The 26549-nt window shown below is 43.2% G+C and overlaps 1 protein-coding gene across 5 annotated transcripts in view; it reads left to right on the forward strand.

Annotated features, from left to right (window-relative positions):
* Nucleotides 1-26549, forward strand: part of ITGB2 (integrin subunit beta 2) — a 116391-nt gene that overhangs the window by 50140 nt on the left and 39702 nt on the right. For all 5 annotated transcript variants that reach the window (XM_066575656.1, XM_066575653.1, XM_066575654.1 and 2 more), the window contains exons 2-6: nt 10380-10440; nt 13872-13969; nt 18064-18247; nt 20528-20698; nt 24094-24335. In XM_066575656.1, coding sequence (XP_066431753.1) covers nt 10383-10440; nt 13872-13969; nt 18064-18247; nt 20528-20698; nt 24094-24335 — 753 coding nt within the window. In that variant the 5' untranslated portion in view covers nt 10380-10382. The remainder of the gene's footprint in view (nt 1-10379; nt 10441-13871; nt 13970-18063; nt 18248-20527; nt 20699-24093; nt 24336-26549) is intronic.

Genomic DNA, 26549 nt, shown 5'->3' on the forward strand with positions numbered 1-26549 from the left:
CTCCATGCAGATGTTGTCCTTGGTCAAATTTTATCCCAGAAGCTGCAAGGCTACAGTGCTAACCACTGAGCCACCATGGAACATTGCTGATCCAAAGGAAGGCAAAGAAAACGCCATGGGGGAAATTTATTACAACCAGTGTTTCATTCACTTTTGAACGACTGTCTGTTTATAGTGAATGGAGGCGGGCGGGGTGGGGAAATGCTCACCAGTCCGCTCCGGCTCCATGCCGGCGGCGTTTTGAGCGATACTAGCGATACTTATTCCCGTGCAACAACACAAGAGCGAGCATTACTGGGACATGTAAATGGACCATTAGATGAATCATGCATATTAAAGACACAGTGTACATCAGGTAGTCTAAGGAGCAGCGTGACCATCTCTGTTTGTCCAGGGCCGGAGGACTGCTTTAAGCATTCTGCTGCATAGGCAGGCCCGGATTTAGGCAAGGGGAACATGGGCGACCACCCAGGGTCCCCCACCAAATGAAATGAAAAAAAGGGAAATTCCCTTCAAAATATCCGATTCCAAAAATATAAGTTATTTGTTATAATAATTCTGCATATTTTTCTATTTTTAAATCTCCCGCGCAGTAAAGTTGCATAGTTAGTTACAGGTTGATGGCGTACGCCTGATTTCCAAAGCCGGTGGTGCACAAACCTAAAATACGTCATCAGTGGCGGCAGCACTGCAAGTATTAACTTAATTAATTTGAATATTATTATTATTGTTTAATCATCTTTAAATAGATCAGGCTTAATACCGATATTCTTAAAAAGAAATAAGTTGCGTAAAGTTTACTAGCGGTTTGTATCTGGAGTTAGGATTGTGATTTGTGTATCATGAGTGGCAAGGACAATCCAAACAGATCTGAGGATCACCACAAAGTTCCTCTCGTATACGAAAGTGGAAAAGGAACAGGAGCAACTTTTACGTGAAACTTGCCGTATTAGCGACTTTTTTAAGTACAGGAAGCTCCATTACCCAAGAAATACCTGAGGACAGTCCACAGTCAATTGACTCAGGTCCAGGAGGAATAGAAAAGGATCTGGAATTCTCAGGCAACAAGGAAAATGAAAATGAGGTGAGCCTGAAAGATGGAACTGGTGGGAGGAGACCGATGACCAGGCCGAGACCGAAAGCACCGATCTGACTGAAACTGAAACTAATGTATCAGCTCCTCCAGTGGTCCAGTTTATGGTCTAAGCATCCGTCAGAAAACTTTGTTGATTTTTGAGTCCAAGAAATATACAGAAGAAAGCTTCAACACGGTGAAAACAAATTATTCAATGAGAAATCTTCGAAGCAGCAAAACAGCACTGCAACCAGAAGATGCCCAACGAACATGTTTAACAGAGAAAAACCAAACTGAGAAGTTGTAAGACGGGAATGGTTATGTTTTTCACCAGCAACTGGTCGTGTGTACTGCTATGTGTGCAAACTGATGAATCCAAATATAAACCAGCTTAATGGTGATGGATTCTGCGATAGGAAGCATACGACACACTGTTTGCGTGAACATGAACAGTCGAAGGAACACATGGAATCTATTTTGGCATTCGCACAAAGATTAGCGGAAATAGCGCGTGTTGACATAGAACATGCCAAGAAAGTTAGAGAAATGGGTTGCTATTGGAAAGAAATTCTAAAATGCTCAGTCTCTGTCATTACATTTGGCAGTCCGAGGCAGAGATGAAAAAGTCGGATCCCCTTAAAATGGAAACGATCTTGGATTGTTAGAGCTTCTAGCAAAATCTGATGAAATTTTACATTTACACGTCCAGAAGCACACGAATAGAGGATCCGGAAACACTAACTATGTATCGTCAATTATCTGCAAAGAACTCATCGAAATTATGAGAAACAGGGTATTGCAGGAAATGGTTTGTGATGGTTCCCAGTAAGAGAAACCACGTAATCTTGTAGATATGATACCTTTTAATAGCTAACAAAAATACATGATGTAATAGCGAGCTTGCGAACCTCTCGGGTTCTTCGTCAGGCTAAAATGGAATAGATTTGAAGAGGCATGAATACTTATACACACTTATAACATACATACTTATGACAAGGCACAGACATGGATGTGATTGGTTTACACTTAAAAGGAATACTGCAACAGAGACAAACTTTTTTGACTAGGCACTGATAAGGGAGTGAAAGTTTTATGGTCCTGAATTACTGTTGGGGGGTCGTCAGGCCAGGAATGCTGCAACAGGTACACAAACATTTTTAACTAGACCCTGATAAGGGGGTGAAAGTTTATGGTCCCTGATTTACCATTGGTAGAGGTTTTAACCAGGCCAGCAGTCTTATCTGTGCTATAGATGTCTCATACCTTCCATTCGCCCATAAATCCTCATGAATAATTTAACAGTAATAGTTTTGCGCTCAAACATTCAAGTATTACTCCATATCGCTTGATTCATCATCCGATGAAGGGCACATCGACTAGCTATCATTGGTATTTCACTACATGAAGAACGGGGTGCCAGTAGAACATTTTGTACAGTTTCTGCCAAATCAAGGTCACTGCAAGCATTGACAAAATTTCTTAATGAGCTTGGATTAGATATTAAAGACTATCGAGGTTAGTCATATGACAATGCAGCAGTCATGAGTGGGAAATTCAGTGGTCTTCAAGCCAAGATTAGAGCAGAAAATCCCAAGGCAATCTGGTATCTTTTGCTGCCCACATCTTAAATCTTGTGGGAAAAGAAGCAGCTGTCTGATTTTTCTGCTTTCTTGAGGAGCTCTACATATTCTTCACTGCTTCAGATCGTCGGTGTGAAATATTAACAAAGGCAAAAGGGAAAGTAAAATCAGTTTTCTCTACCTCAAAGAAGTTCCATGAAGTGATGGTCTTGCAGGGCTGATGCCATGGTCTTGTGCACGGGTACATAGCTATTGCAGATTCTCTGAGTAGCGCCGAAAATCCCAATGAAAAGGCTAAAGTCCGTTGCACTGCGAGTGGCCTGTATGATCAGATGTCTATGTTGGGCACTGGAATATACGCCACATTCTAGAACAACATTCTTCAAGCGTCCAACAAAACAAATTTGTGCCTACAAAACCCACATCCAGATTTGAAGACTGCCGTTGCTGCTATACAATATTTACAATCCGTTGTGCAATCAAAGCAAAACTCCTTCGCTGACTATGAACATCTGGAAACCCAGTTATCTGGTACAAATGAGTAATTGTAACTACGCCAGCGTAAAGTAAACATTCGTTTACGAATACTGGATTATGGCAACGCTTCTGGGGTTGAGCTTTTTGGTTTTGATCATTTCCACATAAACTCCTTCCTACAAGTCATCGATTAGTTCTCAGCTTTGCTTCAACGGTGACTTTCCACTTACGAGTTAATTTGCTCACGATTCAATTTTCTTGGCAAACTAGACATCGTTACTCCTGAAGAGATTCACTCTGACGCCAAGAAGCTGGTGAGTGATTATTCTGCGGATATCAAGAATTAGGGTTAATGCAGATGGCCAGGTCGGATCCCGCTGCAAGAATTCTCACAGTGGGATGTAACCTGGCGCACAGCCGCACATGTGCAGAGCAGAGCCAGCGCGTCAGCGGTGACGTTTCTGTGCGGGCCTCTGGGCAAGCTTTCAGAGAGGTAATTTTTGTTGATTCTGGATAGAATTCCAGAGAAGGATGCAAGGTTTGGATCTCTCCAGTATTTGACAATTTTTAGGTAAGATTTTGATGAAACATTAATTCCAAAATCAGTTTTCCGTTTTTGTAAGAAGGGAGATAGAAAAGGTAAGTTAGATTCAACCGCTTTGTGATAAGTTGCCAATATACTTGTAATTTGTGGAGCAGGGCTGTTTAACCCCTTCCCGCTCCATGACGTACCGGTACGTCATGGGAGCCTGGTACTTAGAGCAAAATGACGTACCGGTACGTCATCAGGATAGCGCGAGATCATGACTGACCTCGCGCTATCCCGCAGCGGGAGCCGGCTGTCAGTCACAGCGGGCATCCCGCTGCAACAGCTGGGGGGCATCGGAGATGTGCCCCCCGCTGTTAACCCCTTCCCTGCCGCGATCTAAGTAGATCGCGGCAGGGAAAGAGTTCACAGAGGGACCGCGCTCCCTCTGTGTCTCCGGCCGGCTCTCGCGATGTTATCGCGAGAGCCCGGCCTGTCACCATGGCAACAGGACGCCAGACACTGGCGTCCTGTATTGCCTATGCCTATGATCGCTGTATAAGCGATAAGGCATAGCAGAGCAGTAGCTCTGCCATGCCTTATGACAGCGATCATAGGCATAGTGCTGCAAGTCCCTCAGAGGGACTAAAATTGTGTAAAAAAAGAAAAGAAAAATGTAAAAAAAAGAAAAATGTAAAAAAAATGTTAAAAAACCCCTTTTTTATGCTTTTTCTAATATTAGCATAAAAAAAGGTACAAAAAATTTCAAACCCCACATATTGGGTATTGACGCGTCCGTAACGACGTGTACAAAAAGTTGAACATGCTTTTTATTTTGTACAACAAAAAGCGTTTGTTTTTTTTTAAAACGCTAAAAAACAGAGGCAAAATGCTAATTTTTAGCATTTTGCCTCACAAAAAATGCAATAAAAGTGATCAAAAAAGCCGTACATTCCCCAAAATGGTACCAATAAAAACTACAGCTCGTCTCGCAAAAAATAAGCTCCGTACATAGAAAAATAAAAAAGTTACAGGACTTTGAATGCAGCTATAGAGAAAAAAAAAAGATTTCCAAAAAAAAAGGCTTTTTATTGCAAAAAAGTTTAAAAACTAGAGATCAGCGAACGTACTCGTTTCGAGTACTTACGCACCCGAGTGCCGCCATTTTCAAGTACTTCAGTACTCGGGTGAAAAGATTCGGGGGGCGCCGGGGGGCGGGGAGAGGCGTGGCGGTGCGGGGGGGAGCAGCGGGGAACAGGGGGGAGCCCTCTCTCTCTCCCTCTCCCCCCCCACTCCCCACTGCTACCCCCCGTGCCGCCACGGCGGCCCACGAATTTTTTCGCCCGAGTACGGAAGTACTCGGAATTCGCGGTATTCGGGCGAAAAAGGGGCGTGGCCGAGCACGTTCGCTCATCTCTATTAAAAACCTAAAAAAAAATATTAGAATTTTGGTATCGTTGTAACCGTACCGACCCGCAGAAAAAATTTTGTGTGTCATTTATGCTGCATGATTAACGCTGTAAAAAAATAAATAAATAAATCTATGTCAGAATTGATGCGTTTTCTCTCCCTGTTAAAAAAATAATAAAAGTTTTACGATATAGTCTATGTACCCAAAAGTAGCACCGATAAAAACTACAGCTCGCCACGCAGAAAACAAGCCCTTATACGGCCGCGTCGATGGAAAAATAAAAAAGTTATGGCTTTTGAAAAATGGAGATGGAAAAATACCAAAAATCGCTTGGTCCTCAACACCAAAATAGGCCGTGTCTTAAGGGGTTAACCATTTGGCTAACTGGGACAACAGGGCCGAAGTTGGTACATTCCATTTAGATGATGTTTGTCAAATCTGAAAATATTAAATAAATCACTGAGAGGAATATCATATTTATTCATTAATGTTGTAATGGTAATGTTTTTTATTGATATAAACGATTCTGTAGGTCTAGACTGTCTTTAACATGGATAGAAAAAATCTGTGGCCTACAGAAACTCAAGATATCAGGAACTTTTTAAAACTGTTTTCTATCAATACTCAATGTTTTTAGAATTGTTTATCCATAGATATCACAATTGATCAAAATTGCATGATCTGTAATAGTGTCCAACCGAGGGACAATTTGAACTTCCTTTTGTAATAGGTTGGTATAATACTTCTACCTATAAAAATGATAAAATAATTGTTTGGAACCCATTTAGATATTTCATAGGGAAAGTACTGGTAATAGGTAAATTGCAGAAAGTATATAACATTCTGTGGATTTATCATCTTTATTGTAGCTATACGTCCCAGCCATGAGGTGTCTAGTGGTGCTATGAGGTCATAATTTAATTTTACTAAGCAATTTTTTGAAATTGATTGGCGAAGGATTTTTATTGGGTACATTAAATAAATACCTAAAAATGTTATGGAGGAGTTATCCCACTGGAAGGGATATTTGTTTCATAGTGTGCTATAAACAGGGGGAAAGATTCCTATATTCAAAATTTAGCATTTGGACACATCCAACTTATAATAAGATATTTTGCTACATTTTTCTAGAGCGAGTATAACTTCTAGTAAAGATTGTGTGCTGTTAGCTAGAGCCAGAATTCTGTCATCTGCGAAGAGACCTATTTTATGGTCTGTCTCTCCAGCTTTAATACCAGTGATGAGGGATTGCTTCCTAGTGTGTTCTGCCAAGGGTTCAATTGTTAAGGCAAAGATTAAAAGGGATAAGGGGCATTCCTGTCTTGTTCTATTAATTACAAAAACTTTTGATAGAAATCTTGAGGTGTTAACCCTAGCTGAAGGAAAAGTATAGAAAGCCATTATGGCTTGGATAAGGGCTTCAGAGAATGTAAACTTTGACAAAACAACAGCCCCCATGTATTCGGCTGAACACCTTCATATATAAAGAAAGGAGCAAAGAAGGCATCCAAGCTTTATCAGCAATATGGATGAGTAATCAATAGAGAGGGCAGATATGTAATTTCTAAATTGTCTAGCCTCCACAGTGCCACCTATTGGAATGTGAGTCAATATCCAACCTTTTTACGGGCCTTGAAATATGACCAGGCATGTAAGCCACACCAGAATCTCCATGTACAGCAGTTTTAAGGCTACTGCCTTTCATCAGTGTACAGTAGGATTCTGGTTTGGCTGATGAGAGGCTATCAATATGAGTTGTGGGAGCGTAAGGTTTCTCCTTGTAGAGTGCACTACAATTTGATTCACATCTCTAATCATATTGCATGGCCTGTTAAAAGGTCACTAATTGACCTATAGATTAGCTACAGTTCCAACTGGAGGCACTGAACATAAATTGGATTAAATGAGGATTAGTCTTTGAACATTAAGATTTAGTCGCACCACCCATCAACCATTCTTTGGTTAAGGTTGTGGATTTTTTTTTATGTGATGATCTAGATTCTTCATCCACTGTGTTTTAACAACTATTTTTGGAGTAGCATTGTAGCCTCTTTAGGATAGTTGAAAGTGTGGGAAATTCCATTTTTTGTTTGTATTAGCTTAAATGGGTCACATCTGTAGGTGATATTATGCTTTCTTATAGATTTAGTAGTTGTAACGAACTCTCATCGTCTATTGTGTGTTGTTGCTGAAAGATATGCAAAGATTCTAATGTTTTGGAATCTGGCAGGTGGACCTTTTACTTGTGAGGCTGACCTGACCACTGATTCCTTAAAGTAGTAGAACCAATCACAGCCATTCATTGAGCACTGGCTCTGATTAGCTAAGCATCACAGCGCTCAGCCAATCAGAGGCAACGGTTCCAGGAGGCAGGGTTTTTTCAATGCCTGGCCAAAAGAAGATGCAGCAGAGTTGACAGCGCTTCTAAGGATGGCTTCACAGTAGCGAGTTTTTGTGCGTACATAAGTGCACACCTATGTACGCTCAAAAACACGCGTGAACGCAGGGCTTTACATACAAGCCCTTCCCTGAAAAGCTAAAATTTTAGTGTTAAAAAAAATAATTTTTTAAACTTACCTCTCCGCCGCTACCGTGTCCCCTGCAGGCATGAAGAACACATTTGCCGCATGCGGTAGATGTTTCCTTCATCCCCGCTGGTAAAAAGAATTCCCTGCTGCTCCATCTGCCACATCTGTGGCAGATGCAGCAAAGGAATTCTTCAATTCCCTCATGTGTGACAGCTGTGGTAGAGAATTGAAGAATTCCTTTGCTGCATCTGTCACAGATGTGGCAGATTCAGCAGCAGGGAATTCTTCTTACTAGCGGGGATGAAGGAAACATCTACCGCATGCGGCAGATGCGTTCTTCATCCCCGCAGAGGACACGGCAGCGGCGGACAGGTCATTTTTTTTTTTTTACACTAAAATTTTAGTTTTTCAGGCAAGGGCTTATATGTAAATCCCTTCCCTGAAAAACAATGCAAGGGTGCCACCAGACCGTTGTCTTCAATGGAGCTGATGGCAGCAGCTGTGGCTCCATTGAAAACAATGTGTGCATTCACTATGGTGCACGCATGTCCTATCTTTGCAGGCACATGCCTGTAAAGCATGGACATGTGCACACACCATAGGGAATGCATTGGGGCTAATAGATGCGTGTTTTTGTGCACTCGTATGCACGCACAAAAATACGCTCGTGTGAAGCCACCCTAAGAATGATGTATTCTTCTTTTTTTTTCCTGCCGCTAGGGCTTAGTTTAGGGCTTTGACAGTAGGATTTCCTGCTGTCAAAGTTGCATTGCACCGCTTGAAAACGCGGTGCTACAGGGAGGAAGGCTCCATAGGGAAACATGGGCTACCAAAAATTGCAAATCGCGGCTGTATACAGCATGCCGTGATTTTGTAGTCTTGAAATGTTGTAGGCTACAAAACATCGATTGTTTGGAAGAACCCATAGGAAAGCATGGGCTCTACATACATGCGATTTGTAGTACTGCCGCATAGTGACAAAATCGTGCGATAAAGTCGCCTGTGTGGATGTGGCCTCACATACATCCGTTTTGTAGTGATGATTTTGTAGCCCGTGTGAAACAGGCCTTATAGGGTCCCAAGGGTTACTTGTTACATGGCTATTCCATCAAGGTTTTGTTGTAAATTTACTAAGTTTTCTAACCATTTACTACGGGTGGTGGCGGAACCATTCTATATAAAAGGCGCTATTGTGCTGCAAAAACATTTCTACAAACATTTTCTTAAATCCTGTCATTAATAAATAACACAAACTGTTGTAGAACTGCATGCATTACCCATTACTGCATTATGAGGGTCTACAGGACTTTTCTTTGTGTATGAGGTAGCAGGTTGGTTATTTGTGAAAGGGGAAAAAACTAGATTTTCTCTTAAATGCACAAAATTACATACATGTTCAGTATGTCATCAGTGAGAGGTGATTACTTGGCAGAGCAGCTGTGCCCGCACAATGTGCAGTGGGAAGGAGCTGTGCTTGACAACTATACTCCCACACCAACGGCTGGCATAAGAGAAAGTTAGGATACTGGCTGTAAATGTTATTTATGATACTGGGCATGTACCGTACATTTGCAAATGTAGGAATTTTCACATTAGCCCTAGCGAGGGATATTACTAAAGGTGTTCCTTCATAAAGGCAATCTCAGTCCTTATGCAATATTAGGGTCTCCCTCTATGAGCCAGAACAGGAAGCCGCTCTGTAAGAATGGTTCCTCCAGGGCGGGCTCAGCCCACATGTAACATGGACTGCAGTGTTTTCCGGCTACAGGGCAAATCTCTGGTTAAATGCAGCTTCTCCCAGTATAACCGTACTCTTCCAAAAGGGGCTTCATGAACAAAAAAAACTTTCAGTATAGAATCTGGTTATATAATTTGCTAATAGTATTTTCCTATACTGTGTGGTGTTCAAATTTATTACCCGTTTTGTATTTGTAATCAATAAAGCAGTTGAGGGCTTGGTGATAAATCCTAAATCCTAAAACAATCTGAGGAAAGCCTTTATTGCATCATGATATTATTGTGGAAAAAAACATTTTATCAATATTTGATATTATCCTTTTAGTATAGGCCTTTATTAAAGGGCCACTCTGGTGTAAACACATTTTCCATCCCTGCCCCCGCACCTGATTGCCTGTCACATTCTGGAGGTCTCCTATGTATACTGCAGTCACTTCCATGCAGTGCAGCCCCTCTCAGATGCTTATCTGGTACCATCTTGATGTTTAGATTTTTGCTTTCACTTTTACATCTATCCCATGATGCCTTAGCACAGCATTACCTGGGCAGCTAGAAACTGTATAATTTATACTGCAGGTAAAAACTGACATTGCAACCTGTATTCACCTCAACAAGCTACAGAGCATAAATATACAGTCAAGAGAATGAGCTGTGTTCTCCTCTATTAAAGCTGTTTGACAGGATCTCTGTGATCATCAGTAACTGTGATAGGAGTGTCTGTATCCCTCTCTAAGCAGTTTCTGTGGTAGGGTCCATACAATAGCATCACACAGACTTGGAAACTGACTAGAAACTGAACACATAACCCCAAGTAAATCTGTGCCAGTCAGAATTGAGATCACATGACCATCTAAGGAGAGAGAGGCCAGGAGATTCAAATAGAGAGAAGTAACTAACCAAGATAATAGCTCAGCTATATATACTGGGGGATAGCTGCATTATGAATGAAAAACATTTCATCAGAGTGGCCTTTTAATTGAATGCAATCTCAGCAGTTCTGTCTCTACTGCAGACAATTGTTTAACCCAGTATTTGTTTATTTCAGGAAATGTTCTGGTGTATTGTATTCCTTTTGATATCAGATGAAATCATCGATTCCAAACTTGGTGAGTAATTGTGTTTATTAGGGCAGAAGAGGCCTTTGATGCAGTCACATACTGGAATTAAATTTTGTATATTTTTTTCCACCATTACTGCAAAACCACAGCAAAATAGGGCGGTTTATCAGAAACTGTGGCAATTTGCAGCAATTTCATGGTAATTGCGGCAAAAGAACGGGATTTGTCCAAAATGTGTGACTGCACCTTAAGGGTTCGGTCAGACGAGTGTGGTTTATACGCTGTTACAGCAGCGTGTAAACCACACTTCTATAGCAACCAATAGGTTGCTATGGAAGCGTTCACATGGACCCTTTTTAGAATCTGTGCTTCTGAAAAAGAACCAGCAGCGAGTGCCGACTTACCTGTCAGCTCCCTGGTGACCGCTGTCTAGGGTGCTTACCATAGGTTACTATGGGAGCCATGGAAGCAGGCTGCCCAAATCACGGACGCGTCAACAGGGTGCTCGGTAGAGCTACAGGCAGCCCGTTCACATGCATAATCCTTGCATATCAGCAGCTCGATTGTCTGACCGAGCCCTAAATAACCGTGATGTATTTCACAAATAAAATCAATGAATAATAGGGAGGAATAGCTGACCTCATGTGGCCTCATGTGCACGGGCGGGTCGAATTCTGTGGATGGGAGCCCGCAACGCAATCCCATGCTGCCTGCGGCAAGAGGACATACCCTTTCAGATCCTCTGCGTGGCTGTGCGGGTCTTCCGTCTTCGGCTCTGTGGATGTGGGTGGGCGCTCCGGCATGTGCGGTGGGCCTGCCAGCCAGCGCACCGCCACATATGCGCAGCGGAGTTTGTCTTTTTTAAAGCTCCTGCTTTCCCGTGGGATCCGCAGCACGTCTGCAGTGATAGCTGTGGGTGTACCATAGATCGGACGGCTTCCATTGACTTCAATGGAAGTCGTCCCTGCAGGATCTGCGGCAAAATAAAGCATGCTGCAATTTGTTTTCCAGACCAGAAGGTCCGAAAAAACACCCACATGCTTTAATTAAGCTGCGTACGCCCATGTCTCCCTATGGGCGGCTTGAACTGCAAATCACAAAGGCGGTCATGCGCAGTACACCTTTTTTTGTTTATATTTCCCATACCATCGCTTAGCGATGATGCAGGTGCCCGCATCCCATACACTATGTACAATAATGGTACAACACCTACATTGATTTCAATGAGGCTTCAGAGACTAGAGCTTAGAAATCCTGTGATTTTCAAGCGCTGTCTGCTCTATTTTCACGCATTTTAGCGCTTTTTAATGCACCTTATCACCCATCATAACGATGGGGTGCGTTAATAAAATGCTGTACCATGTGTAGAAAAATGCCGCTGTAAATTGTATGTGTGTGAGCAGCTTTGGGCTATATCCTTGCATGGCTTACAGGGAAACTGTCAACACCCTTGAGCCCCATAAACTACGTTATAGTGCCTAAAGGTGAGGGGGCGAGTTGTCTAGGACACATCTTCAAAACATGGGGGACATTTACTAAGCTTGGCATTTCCTGTAACGCAGAAGCTACCATAATAGGTGATAATCACGGTCATCCCACCTCTCTCCACAATGACCACTGCAAAGGTTACAGAGCATGCTCACAACACTCTCCCACAGAAGTCAATGTGTCAGTTCCTGTCCATTGTGTGAATGGCCTAGGAATCTGCTGCAATACACAATGCACATCTCTAAAACCTGTTAGTTCATAGTTATGTACATAAAATCACTGTAGCAGGACAAACACCTGATGATAAGTTCAAACTATTCACTGTAGGGTTCGAGAAGAAAACTAAAATATAACTTTTAATAAATAATATATTAAAAAGGAACTTGAATCTCAAGTTTCCAAAGGGACACACAAAAAAACATAAACCAGTTGCTTCTTCAGTAGGTAATCCCCACAAGGCTAGTATAATGAGGGATACCGTATCACCTGAAGAGCAGAAAAGAGGGCTCATATCAAGTAAAAGACCATTTTGCGGCTTGGACGATAGTCAGAGGTTACCCTGTAATGAATATAGTGTAACCACTGCCGTTTACTGAAAGGGTCAACCCCACTTATATATTCAAAATTTAGTCAGAGGTTTCCTTGGTCTACTGATGGAGATTTTGATCATGAGTGTGCTTGGGAAGAAAAAAGTTTCACCTCACTAGCACATTTTTTAGAGACCAAACGGAAATTACTCCTAAGAGGAATAACACCCTAGCAGGAGAAAGTGCCTGGGATGTAAATAAATCCCCGTATTGCGCACAATCTAACCAACCAAAAAAGAAAATCGGCAGATCAATACTAGCAAAAAAACAACCTGGGGCTGTAAATAGAGGATAAAGACGTAGCTTTTTTTCAGTAAATTACGCAGTTCAACGCGTTTCTGCCGCAATCAATGCGGCGTCATCAGGAACCTATTTCTTAGCACAGCGTCTAATACAGTAGTAGAAATATCTTCACTTGCTAGATAGTAGCGCTAGCTAAACTATAGCAAAGGATAGCGATAGGAGAGATAGATGATGCTATCACTAAGAAGGATTCAATATTCCCCCAAAGATTCCCCTTTAAAATAAAAAAGATCAGAGTGGTAGCAGCACCAGCCCTTGTGGTAGGCTGGCGGCTATGATTCCCCTTTAAAATAAAAAAGATCAGAGTGGTAGCAGCACCAGCCCTTGTGGTAGGCTGGCGGCTATGATTCCCCTTTAAAATAAAAAAGATCAGAGTGGTAGCAGCACCAGCCCTTGTGGTAGGCTGGCGGCTATGATTAGCCGCCAGCCTACCACAAGGGCTGGTGCTGCTACCACTCTGATCTTTTTTATTTTAAAGGGGAATCTTTGGGGGAATTTACTGAAAAAAAGCTACGTCTTTATCCTCTATGCTAGGGTGTTATTCCTCTTAGGAGTAATTTCCGTTTGGTCTCTAAAAAATGTGCTAGTGAGGTGAAACTTTTTTCTTCCCAAGCACACTCATGATCAAAATCTCCATCAGTAGACCAAGGAAACCTCTGACTAAATCTTGAATATATATAAGGGGTTTTGACCCTTCCAGTAAACGGCAGTGGTTACACTATATTCATTACAGGGTAGCCTCTGACTATCGTCCAAGCCGCAAAATGGTCTTTTACTTGATATGAGCCCTCTTTTCTGCTCTTCAGGTGATACGGTATCCCTCATTATACTAGCCTTGTGGGGATTACCTACTGAAGAAGCAACTGGTTTATGTTTTTTTGTGTGTCCCTTTGGAAACTTGAGATTCAAGTTCCTTTTTAATATATTATTTATTAAAAGTTATATTTTAGTTTTCTTCTCGAACCCTACAGTGAATAATAGTTATGTACATACAATAGAATAGAAAAAAAAGTTGATTGGAAAAATGGAAAATGTTTTCACTATGTGGTTTTAATTAGTAAATATATTGCTTTAAGGCAATTTAATTACATTTCTTTACAGCTACAGCTACTACGGCTGAAGTATGCACTAAGATTAAAGCAAACACCTGTAATGAATGTATCCAGTCAGGCCCATACTGCGCCTGGTGTAAGCAAGTGGTAAGTTAGTAACGCTTAAAGGGGCTGCGCATTTATCATAAATCAACCCAATCAGTAGTAACTAGCAAACTAATTAATATCTGCATCATGCCTTCATTTTTTTCCTCCAGGGTAACTTGCATTTTCTCCCCCATTCACACGACCGTTGAGCGTGTTTTTTTAGCGAAAAAATACGTCGCACCACGGAAAACCCTCCCTTGGCTTTATTCCGCTGAATGACTTCTAATGTCTACATAGAGGCACCTGTAAATGTTTTGCAGCCTCCCCCTGCCTTTTTTCCCCTGCTCTCATAGGAATCTATGGGACCCGCTGGCATATATTGGCCAATACATAGTTCCGAAACTATCTTTTTGTCCAGCGTATATGCGTCGGTATTTTGGTCGCGTATGTTCCATTTTTCATGGTTCGCTGTTTTTGTGAACTGATGCATTGGAAACCAATGCCACAGATGGTCACTCATATTGGTCGTAAATCATCTTTATTTGCTATTGCTGGGCAAGCTTGGTCTAAATCAGGGGTCCCCAACCACCGGTCCGCGGACCGGGGCCGGGCCGTTAGATGCTTAGCGCCGGTCCGCGGAACTTTTCTTCTAAACACAAGGCCCGCAGGCCGAATCCGGCCCGCTGCCTCGTGTTATGTGGCCCGCAGCGTGCCGACGCCGCTCACCACTGAAGCGAGTACTAGCGGGGGCGCCGCAGCTACAGCCTGGTAATCGCGCTCATCCCGGCGCACACTGACATCAGGGCAAGCAGAGAGAGAGCGATGCTGACAGCAGGGAGGAGGTAAGTATATGGGTTGGGGGGGTGCTTATTACTAGGGGGGGCTGCTTACTACTGGGGGGGCTGCTAATTACTGGGGGGGGCTGGTTATTACTGGGGGGGATGCTTACTACTGGGGGGGCTGCTTATTACTGGGGGGGCTGCTTACAACTGGGGGGCTGCTTATTACTGGTGGGGAGCTGCTAACAACTGGGGGGCTGCTTACAACTAGGGGTGCTGCTTACTACTGGGGGGGCTGCTTATTACTGGGGGGGCTGCTTACTACTGAGGGGGGGTTCATATTACTGGGGGGGCTGCTTATTACTAGGGGGCTGCTTACAACTGGGCGGGGCCTGCTTACTAGTGGGTAGGGGTGTTTATTACTGGGGGGCCGCTTATTGCTAGGGGGGCTGCTTATTACTGGGGGGGCTGCTTATTATGGGGGGAGGGCTGCTAATTACTGGGGGGTGGGCTGGTTATTACTGGGGGGGGCTGCCTATTACTGAGGGGTGGGGGCTGCCCATTACTGGGGGGGTGGGAGGCCCATTACTGGGGGGGGCTGCTTACTACTGGGGGGGCTGCTTATTACTGGGGGTCGGGGCTGCTTATTACAGGGGGAGGGGCTGCTAATTACTGGGGGGGCTGGTTATTACTGGGGAGGACTGCCTATTACTGAGGGGTGGGGGCTGCCTGTTACTGGGGGGGCTGCTTACTACTGGGGTGGGCTGCTTACTGGGGGGGGCTGCTTACTACTGGGGGGCTGCTTATTACTGGGGGGGGGCTGCTTACTACTGGGGGGGGGGCTGCTTACAACTGGGGGGGCTGCTTATTGCTAGGGGGGCTGCTCATTACTAGGGGGGCTGCTTACTACTGGCGGAGCTGCTTATTACTGGGGGACTGCTAATTACTGGATGGTCGGCTGGTTATTACTGGGAAGGGGCTGCCTATTACTGGGGGGATGCTTATTACTGATGGGGGGCCTGCTTACTACTGGGGGGGCTGCTTATTACTGGGGGTGGGGGCTAGTTATTACAGGGGGAGGGGCTGCTAATTACTGGTGGGGGATGCTAATTACTGGGGGGGCTGCTAATTACTGGGGGGGCTGGTTATTACTGGGGGGAGACTGGTTATTACTGGGGGGAGGCTGCTTATTTCGGGAGGGGCTGCTTATTACTGCGGAGGAGGAGATAAATTATATGCTGCCCTATGTGTGTGCTAGGGGGGTGGGGGAGATAAATTATATGCTGCCCTATGTGTGTGCTGGGGGTGGGATGGGGGATAAATTATATGCTGCCCCATGCGTGTGCTGGGGTTGGGGGGCAGAAAAATTATATGCTGCCCTATGTGTGTGCTGGGGGGGAGATAAATTATATGCTGCCCTATGTGTGTGCTGGCGGGGGATAAATTATATGCTGCCCTATGTGTGTTCTGGGGGGGGGGGAGAGAAATTATATGCTGCCCTATGTGTGTGCTGGAAGGGTGGGGGGGAATAGATTATATACTGCCCTATGTGTGTGCTGCCAGGCGGGGGGATATATTATACTGCCCTATGTGTGTACTGCCAGGACATTCTAAATGTAATAATTAAATAAGTATGCACTAAACTCCAACCCCCTTCATAACCCCGCCACATATAACCAAAGCCCCGCCCATGTCCCGCCCAACCCTGCCGGGCCTTGTAAAAATGTTCTTGCTTGAAGCCGATCCCTGGTGCCAAAAAGGTTGGGGACCACTGGTCTAAATGACCTATTTATTCTATTGTCATAATGCAGTAGTTTTGAGTTCTACATGGATAGTTCTGCAAAATCATTTTTGTTTTCTCTTCCCCACTTTCAAAAAAATCATAACTTTTATATTTCTCTATCAAGCTGTCTGTGGTTTTGTTTTTTGGGGGACACATTGTATTTTTCAAAAGTACTATTTAAAATACCATGTAATGGACTGAGAACTTTAAAAATTTCCAAGTGGAGTGATATGGAAAAACACAATTTTTTCTTGGGGGGGGGGGTCCTTTTTTTTTTAAAGCATACACGCTGTGGCAAAGATGACATTATAACCATATTTTGTGGGTCATTATGATCATAATAATACATTTATATAGTTTTTTTGCACTATTTTTAGTGAAATTTTTTTTTTATTAAAAGAAACGTTTCTTTTCTCTCACCATAACATTTTTTTCTGTTGATGCAGATGTGTGTAGGCTTGTTTTTGCAGGGCAACCTATAGTTTCTATTGGTACCATTTTGGGGTGCATATGACTTAACGTTATTGAATACACTAGATTTTAAAAGTGTACCACAGTATTTTCACAGTATTACTAAACAATTAGAAAATTCCTATTTTTGAAGTAGCACTTAAAGGGAATTTTTCAGCCCAAACATGATGTCCAACCCGCAGGCATCATGTTGTAGAGTGGGAGAAGCTGAGCAGATTGATATACTGTATAGTTTTATGGGGAAAGATTCAGTATAACTTGTGTTATAGTCATTTTAAACCGCTGCTCATTCTGAGCTGAACAGTTCATTGGACAGTCCTATTAGTGATTGATAGCTATGTGTGTATGACTGTACATACAGGGGTAGCTGTCAATCACTGATAGCTCCGCCCCTTGGACTGTTCATTCTGAGCTGAACAGTCTAATGGACGGTCCTATTAGTGATTGATAGCTATGTGTGTATGACTGTACATACAGGGGTAGCTGTCAATCACTGATAGCTCCGTCCCTTGGACTGTTCAGCTCAGAATGAACAGCCGTTTTAAATGACTATAAGTAGAGATGAGCGAGCATGCTCGGATAAAGCAGTTACTCCAGCGAGCATCGTGGGGGTGAGCAGGTGATAGCGGGGGGGGAGCGTAAGAGAGATCTCTCTCTCTCCCCCCGCTAACCTCCACTGCCCCCGCTCACCCCTGCCGCCCCCTCGAGCCTGTTTAGACCAGTAAGCAGTAATCGATGCTCGCTCAAGTAACTGCTTTATCCGAGCGTGCTCGCTCATCTCTAACTAATAACACAAGTTCTACTGAATCTTTCCCCATAAAACTATATATCAATCTGCTCAGCCCCTCCTGCTCTATAACATGATGCCGGCAGTTTGGACCGCATGTTCTAACTAACAGATTCCATTTAAGTGCCACTTAAAAAATAGGAATTTCTTAATTATTTAATATCATTGTGAAAACACTGGAACACTTTTAAAATCTAGCGTACTCAGTAACATAAACAAATATATACCACTCCTATTCAGTTGCTATTCTAGTGTTTTGTGGACAACACATTTTCGGCTTTAGCTATCCAATTATTTGTAAAGTTTTCTCATTTCTTTAATGTTTCATTTTTAGAACTTCACCAAAGCAGGGGAATCTGACTCAGTACGATGTGACACCACTGGGCAACTTATTAATCTAGGATGTAAGGAAGAGAATATCGTTAACCCTTCCAGTGGAATTCTGTTTCAAAGAGATCAAATCCTAGATGATAAAATACAGATGACGCCCAGAGAAATTGAATTAAATTTGCGACCAGGTAAAACAACAAATAAGAAACCAAAACAGAATGAAACAGTTTTTTGCTTAAAGGGCTTGTCCCATTTTAGCCATTTTGCTGTAGCAAACATACAGCGATGTACATTGCACAGTGGCCCGGGTTGGTACTGCAGGCTGAGTCCCATTCACTTCAATAGGACTCAGCCTGCAGTACCAAATCTGGGCCACTGCACAGTGTACAAAGCTGTCTCCTTTCAGCAACAAAACAAGCTAGAAGTAGGAAAAGCAATTTTAAGGTTTTAAGTAGAGATGAGCAAGCATGCTCGTTTAAGGCTGATGCTCGATCGAGCATCGGTCTTGTCGAGTAACTAATTACTCGACCGAGCACCATGCAGGGGGCAGCGGGGGATAGAGATAGAGATCCCCTACATGGTGCTCGGTCCAATAATCAGTTACTCAACAAGACCAATGCTCAATCAAGCATCAGCCTTAAACGAGCGTGCTCGCTCATCTCTAGTTTTAAGATATCTTTCATTATTGTGCAGGCAAAGATAGTGACACCAGAGGGGATATGCAAGAACAGTAGTGGCACATATGATTTTATAGCTAATTTGCTTGGAATTGCAATTTTTATATGGTTCCAAAAATGAACTTCTGATACTGTTAACTAGTACTTTGTACTAGTGAGCTACAAGGTCTCCATGAGGTGCTATATGGCGCTCCATTGGGCACATGTCAGAGACATTCTCTTATCAATTAATTTGGACTGTATGCTTCTATTTGAAATCTGCACCATATAGTGGTACATTAGGGTCCACCAGATCCAATAGGTGCCCTATTATAGATCCATATGGCTGAGAAGTTATTTGGAGCTGTAATACTGCTATGTATATGAGGTCTAAAGCTGGCCACACATTTTTAGATAGCTGCTAGTCAAACGCTTGTTCGGCTTATAACTACCCTTCTTGACCCCTCTATTCACTTGCAAATAGGGAGAGCGGAGTAGCCAATGCAGAGACTCTTGGCAACTTGGCTTCCCAAGAACAGAAGTATCAGGCCTGCATGATCCATCACAGGTTTGGTCCAAAGAAGCTGAACCATATAGAACATGCTGCACTATTTTGTTCAGTAAAATACCAGGCGGCATGTCAGAAGACAACGGACCCCATTGCAATCAATAGGGTCCATTGGACACTGTTCCTATCTATGATGTGTCAAACCCAGCACTTCCATGATGTATTTGTTCTACTCTGAATAGAACAAAGGAAAGCAATAGTGCAAATGTGAAGAAACCCTAAGGGGGCCTTCACACTTGCCAGAAAATCGATGTGAGCGATGTGAAAGTGAGTGAAATCGCAGAATTATAAAACCAATGATTTTCAGTGGTTTCCTTTACATTTGCGATGTTTTCACTCATACGATGTTGAGAGAGAAAAAAATCGTGGCATGCCCTATCTTTCAGCGTTTTCTGTTTTTTTTTTTATCTCCCATGTTTCCCTATGGAGCCTCCTTTTTATTGTATCGCAAAGCACGAACTTGCGGTTTTCATGCGGTGTTTTTAACATTAGAAACTCCTTTTGACTTTTGCGCTAAAAAATCGTGGCAAAATCGTGTGCGAACATCATAAGTCACAGTGATGTTTTTGTGAGAAAAAGCAGCGCTGACGCTCATAAATCACGAGAAAAAAGTGGCGATTTTGCAATCGCCAATGTGAAGGAGCGCTAGCAGTGTTTCTTGAAAAAATTAGAGCCTTACAGTACTTACATTAATTTTAGGCCGCCTACAGACGAGCGGGTCGGATCCGGCAGCGAGAATTCTCGCCGCGGGACCCGACCCGAGAGCCTGCAGGGACGAGCGCGTACTCACCCGCGCCTGGCGGCCCCGGCCCTTTCATGTGCCGCGGCGGTATTTCCTGCGGGATTTCCGCCACTGAAAGTTTGCATAGGAGTGCATTACAATACGCACTCCTATGCAGACGGCCGCGGTTTGGCCGCGCGAAATCTCGCGCGGCAAACAAACCGCGGCATGTCCTATTTTTGTGCGGGGCTCGCACTCACCCGGCCGCCAGCTCCGGTCTGCGCATGCGCCGGCTGCGCGGCAGCCGGCACATGAAAGAGCCGGGGCCGCCAGGCGCGGGTGAGTACGCGCTCGTCCCTGCAGGCTCTCGGGTCGGGTCCCGCGGCGAGAATTCTCGCTGCCGGATCCGACCCGCTCGTCTGCAGGCGGCCTTACTCTTTCTCACTGGCCAGTAAACACTACTTGGCGCTGCAGAGAGCTGAGTACTTTGCATACGTAAAGTAACATTATTTTGTATCAACAGGTGAAGCCGGAGAGTTTGAAGTGAAATTTAGAAGAGCAGAAGGGTATCCTGTCGACCTCTACTACCTCATGGACCTTTCCTACTCAATGTTTGATGATCTCGAGAATGTGAAGAAGCTGGGAAACCAGTTACTTAATGCCTTGAATGGAATTACCAAGTCAGCCCAGATAGGTAAGAAATATTTGTGCATTAGAGTTACCATTAAAACTACAATTTCGGAACATTGAAGTGACCAAAGAATTATGCTACCAGGGTAAAAAATATATTTATATGTATCAATTAATGGATGCCATTAAGAATTGTTATTCAGTTGTCCTATAATCCTGACGGGCAGATCTGCCTATATCTTCCATGATACGGCACTGTGCCTCTTTTTCTATTATGAACTTATTTAACAGAAGACGAGAACTCAAAAGTCTACAGCTGCAATCTAAATTATTCAACCCCATTGCAAATTAGGTTTATTGATCAAATTTACAAACATTCAGCTGTTTGCAAAAAAACAACCCAAGAAGAATAATTCAAATAGCTCAACACAACTAATATAACAAGTTGTTTCTCCAAATGCGTCATTCTTCCTCCTCCAAACATATAGGCCTTTAACCCCTTAAAGGGGTTCTGACATCAAAAAAAAAAAATTGTACTCACCTTGCCTGGCCTGGCCCGATCGCCAGGCATGTCCCCTCCAGCCGGCATCTTCTTCTGTGCCTTTAAAGCGGAGCAGGAGCGGTCAAAAAGACCGCTTCCTGCTCTGGTCCGTCCGTCAGGCACTTCCGAGGTGAACGGACGGACCGCCCACAGCAAGCACGTCACAAGCAGTGCTTGCTGTGGGCGGCCCGTCCGTCCTGCTGAACTCCGGAGTGCTGCGCATGCGCAGTGGAGACGCAGCCCGTCCTGACTCCTGTCAGAGGGCACCTCTCCACTGCGCATGCGCACGATCCCGGAGCGGCGCGGCTCGTGCAGACAGAAGAGGAGGAACAGCGCCTGCTGGGAGATGACACCTCCCCCCACCCCCGATAACAACAACAGAAGAACAGGTAAGTATTATCTTTTTATGCTTTAGCAGCCATTAAACCTGGGTTCCCTGGGTCCATTAGGCACACCAGGGAACAATGGCTGCTAAAGCATAAAAACATTATTTGTGTCAGAACCCCTTTAAGGACATGGCCTATTTTTGGCGTTGAGGACCAAACGATTTTTGGTATTTTTTCATCTCCATTTTTCAAAAGCCATAACTTTTTTATTTTTCCATTGATGCGGCCGTATAAGGGCTTGTTTTTTGCGTGGCGAGCTGTAGTTTTTATTGGTACCATTTTTTCATACATAGACTTTATTGTAAAACTTTTATTATTTTTTTTATGATCGTAGGGAGAGAAAACGCATCAATTCTGCCATAGATTTTTAATTTTTTTTAAAGCGTTAATTATGCAGCATAAATGACACGCTACATTTTTTCTGCGGGGCGGTACGGTTACAACGATACCAAAATTTTAATATTTTTTTAGGTTTATCCACTTTTCCACAATAAAAACCCTTTTTTTTGGAAATTATTATTTTTCTCTAAATCGCTGCATTCAAAGCCCTATAACTTTTTTTATTTTTACATGGACAGAGCTCTGTGAGGGTTTATTTTTTGAGAGATGAGCTGTAGTTTTTATTGGTACCATTTTGGGGTACATAGGTTTTTTATCACTTTTATTGCGTTTTTTGGAAGGCAAAATGCTTAAAATTTGCATTTTGCCTCAGTTTTTTAGCGTTTTTTTAAACGCTTTTTGACGTGCAGGATAAAAAGCAGGTTCAATTTGTTGTACGCATCGTTATAGAGCGTCGATACCAAATATGTGGGATTTTTTATTTTTATTTTTTTATGCTAATATGAGAAAAAGCTTTAAAAAGGTTTTTTTTAACCTATTTTTTGTACTTTATTTTTCTCTTCTTCTACACAATCTGTGTCCCTCTGAGGGACTTACACTGCAGGACTGAAGATCGCTACGATAAGGCATGGCAGGACGTCTCTCCTGCCATGCCTTATCGCTTATTATAGTCCAAAAAATAGAAATTGTTGCAGCACATCTATAATAGGAGATAAATGTACTCACTAGAGCTATTAGCCAGGCTTCAGATGCAGAGCTGATAATAGACGCAGACCCTTCGTCCAAGTAGAGACATCCAGTAGAAATACATCAGCAGCATCAGGGGTGTAAATCAGATGATAAGATTTCTTGAGTTTAAAACTTCCTCTTTATTTCATCTCGCATAAAATACAGCAACATTTCGACTGTACAATAAACCAATGTATGAGTTTTAAACTCAAGAAATCTAATCATCTGATTTACACCCCTGATGCTGCTGATGTATTTCTACTGGTTATCGCTTATTATAGCGATCTTAGGCAATGGCAATACAGGACGCCGGTATCTGGCGATAACATCACGAGAGCGGCTGAAGTAACAGAGGGAGTGCGCTCCCTCTGTGAACCCTTTCCCTGCTACGATCTACTTAGATCGCGGCAGGGAAGGGGTTAACAGCGGGTGACAGCCGGCTCCCACTGTGGGATAGCGCGAGATCTGCTATGATCTCGCGCTATCTCTATGACGTAAGGGTACGTCAGTTGCGGGAAGTACCCCGCTCCCATGACATACCCTTACGTCATGGGGCGGGAAGGGGTTAAAGGTGTCCAAAGACTTCAAAGGGAGATTCAGTTGAAATGATTTTCTGAATAGTCATAGATGTGGGAAGGTGACACTGGTGATGTCTGGCATCTCGGACTACCTTTGAATTCCATCATGAAAGGCCCTCATAGAGTGTTTAAACTCCTTTGGCACAGCAGATAGATTTCTTTAACTGTAAATCTGACACAACATTATCAACAAAGAGCCATTTAATTCAATGACAATGTGCTTAAATTATTTTGTCATTTTTCCAGAAATACAAATTTTTAATCAAGGGGTTTCAGTATTCTAAAATGCTCTTTCACTGAGGGAATTAATGGTGGTCTGAGAACATAGATTTCAGACAAATATATCTATGACTTAGAAGATCATTATGAATGGATCTCCCCTTTAAAGAGGACCTGTGATCACTAGTATGTGTTCTCCTTATGGTCATTAAAGTTGAACTTACTCTTCAAGTACTGAACATCTTGCGGAAGTGTGCCTATGAATGATGAAGAAGCTTATCTAAAGAGAAGGACATGGTAGTAACTGGCATTAAAGCCTCCAGTAAACTGACACGTAGATAATCTGGAACGTCACAGGCCGCTATCACCAGAGACATACAGTACTGTTGTGACGAACAGAATATTCCAGCTACTCCCTTTACGTAATAATTGTCTCTTCTAAATTAAGACAAAGGGAGAAGAGTAGCTGGTGGGATGATGTGGATATCAAGAAGATCTGGAATACTTTTTAGCAGTGGCCTACATAGTAATTAAGTCAACAGTATTTCTATAGAATATGGCCATTTATACTCCTCTGTTTCCTTAAAAAAGGGATAATAATAATAAACATAATAGTGAATAAAGATACTTTCTTGCATCCATCTTTTCAATGACTCCTGTGATTCAGGTTTTGGCTCCTTTGTGGACAAGACTGTGCTTCCATTCGTAAGCACACATCCAGAGCAATTTCGTCACCCTTGCACAGATAAAAATGCCCCTTGTCAGTCTCCATTCTCCTTCAAGCATATCCTCAACCTCACGGCAAATGGAGACAAGTTTATACAGCAAGTCGGGCTGCAGTTGATATCTGGAAACTTGGATTCTCCAGAAGGCGGACTGGACGCCATGATGCAAGTGGCCGTTTGTGAGGTGAGTTATGTAGTTATTTGCGAGTTTTTATTAAAGTTCACTTAACGTTAGACTCGTCAGCTGTTCAATGTACAAATGGCATCAGGAATATCAAGTCAAAAACAGCACTGGTACTTAACCTCGACTGGCTCAGGTATATTTTGGCCCTTCGTAACAGAGTCATAGTGAGTCCCTGGTGTACCCACCCTTGAGATTAGTTTATTTACCCAGATCATCATGGGCCATTCAACCTCAATGCGCCTTGGCATTGCCTGGTGCTGACAGTTAACAATAGGGTAAAAGCCAAATCACTGGTGCCTTTAATAACAACAAGCAAAATTCCAACTTAAACTCATTTATTAGATTTTGGATGAGTGAGACATATAATGTTGGAAAGAGCACAAGAATACCCCAATGGTTGCCCTATGAAGTCATTGGCAAACACAGGTTGGTGGTTTACAGTAGACTCTAGGCTACACTACATTGACAGACTACAGGTTACAGGAAATAGCCGATCCATCTACGAATAGATTCAAAAGACAACCACAAGTAGGTTGATATTCCACTAGATCCCTGCAGGTTATTATTAGAACACTCCTACATTAAAAGTGATAACTGCAAATAAAGTACAGTTGGGTCGAGGTGTATTTGGACAGTGACACAATTTTCATAATGTAGCCTCTGTACACCTCCACAATGGATTTAAAACAAAGTAATCAAAAAATTAACACAGTGTATACATTCATATTTCATTTAAGAAGTGTGACAAAAATATTGGACTAACCATTTAAGAATTACAGCTGTTTCACAGGCTCAAAAGTAATTGGACAATAGACTGATATACAGAATTGTGGTCTGTTCCCTTATCATTTCATGATAGATTAAGGTGAGAAGAGTCCTGAGTTGATTCCAGATATTGAATTTGCATTTGGCAGTTGTTCATGGCAACTTTATATGTGGTCTAGAGATGAGCGAGCAACAAAATGCTCAGGTGCTCGTTACTCGAGTCGAACTTCCCGCGATGCTCGAGGGTTCGTTTCGAGTAATGAACCCCATTGAAGTCAATGGGCGACCCGAGCATTTTTGTATGGGACCTATGCTCCGCTAAGGTTTTCATTTGTGAAAATCTGGGAAATTCAAGAAAGTGATGGGAACGACACAGAAACGGATAGGGCAGGCGAGGGGCTACATGTTGGGCTGCATCTCAAGTTCCCAGGTCCCACTATTAAGCCACAATAGCGGCAAGAGTGCCACCCCCCCCCAACAACTTTTACTTCTGAAAAACCCTCATTAGCAAGGCATACCTTAGCTAAGCACCACACTACTTCCAACAAAGCACAATCACTGCCTGCATGACACTCCACTGCCACTTCTCCTGGGTTACATGCTGCCCAACCGCCCATTTCAGTAATAGTAGCAGTCAAGACAGGCCCCAGTAACAATTCCAAAGCAGCAGTATAGGGGGAGCACAGTCTTAGTTCCATTTCAGTAGTAGCAGCAGTCTAGACAGGCCCCAGTAACATATCACTAGCAGCAGTATAGGGGGAGCACTGTCTTAGATGACGGCGATCATGTAAGGGACACAGCAGAGCCAGGAAACAATTATTCGCAAGCCTGTAGTCAGACCTAGGTGCGTATGACTGAGCTACTGGAATTCACAGGGCAGAACCAGTCAAGTGGCCAAAGGCCAGTGGTAGGCCTTAAGTATTTTGCTTCAATTTTTTAAAATGGTGAGGTGAAAAACCAGACAGACACCGTATGCAGCGTATATATGTATACTCTTTCCCTCTGGCGGGATGATGGCGATCATGTAACGGACACAGCAGAGCCAGGAAACAATTATGCGCAAGCCTGCTGTAACGCTTAGCTGGGTAATAATGAGCGACTACTACCCCCAGCAGACACGCAGTAAACTGTACACGGTCACAGGCTTGGCTGGGTAATAATGAGCAACTACTACCCCCAGCACACACGCAGTAAACTGAAGACAGTCACAGGCAGCCCAAATATAGTATTTTTTTCCAATTTTTGGGAAAAAGCCCACTGCCTATATAGCCTGTATATGGATTTCCCTGTTGGAGGATGACTGTGGTTATTGAAAGCACAGTGCAGCCAGAAAAAATTATGCGCAAGGCTGCAGTAACACCTAGCTGGGTAATAGTGAGTGACTACTACCCCCAGCAGACACGCAGTAAACTGAACACAGTCACAGGCAGCCCAAAGATTTTTTTTTCC

Source organism: Eleutherodactylus coqui, chromosome 8 (genome assembly GCF_035609145.1).
Source record: "Eleutherodactylus coqui strain aEleCoq1 chromosome 8, aEleCoq1.hap1, whole genome shotgun sequence".
Lineage (NCBI taxonomy): Eukaryota > Metazoa > Chordata > Amphibia > Anura > Eleutherodactylidae > Eleutherodactylus > Eleutherodactylus coqui.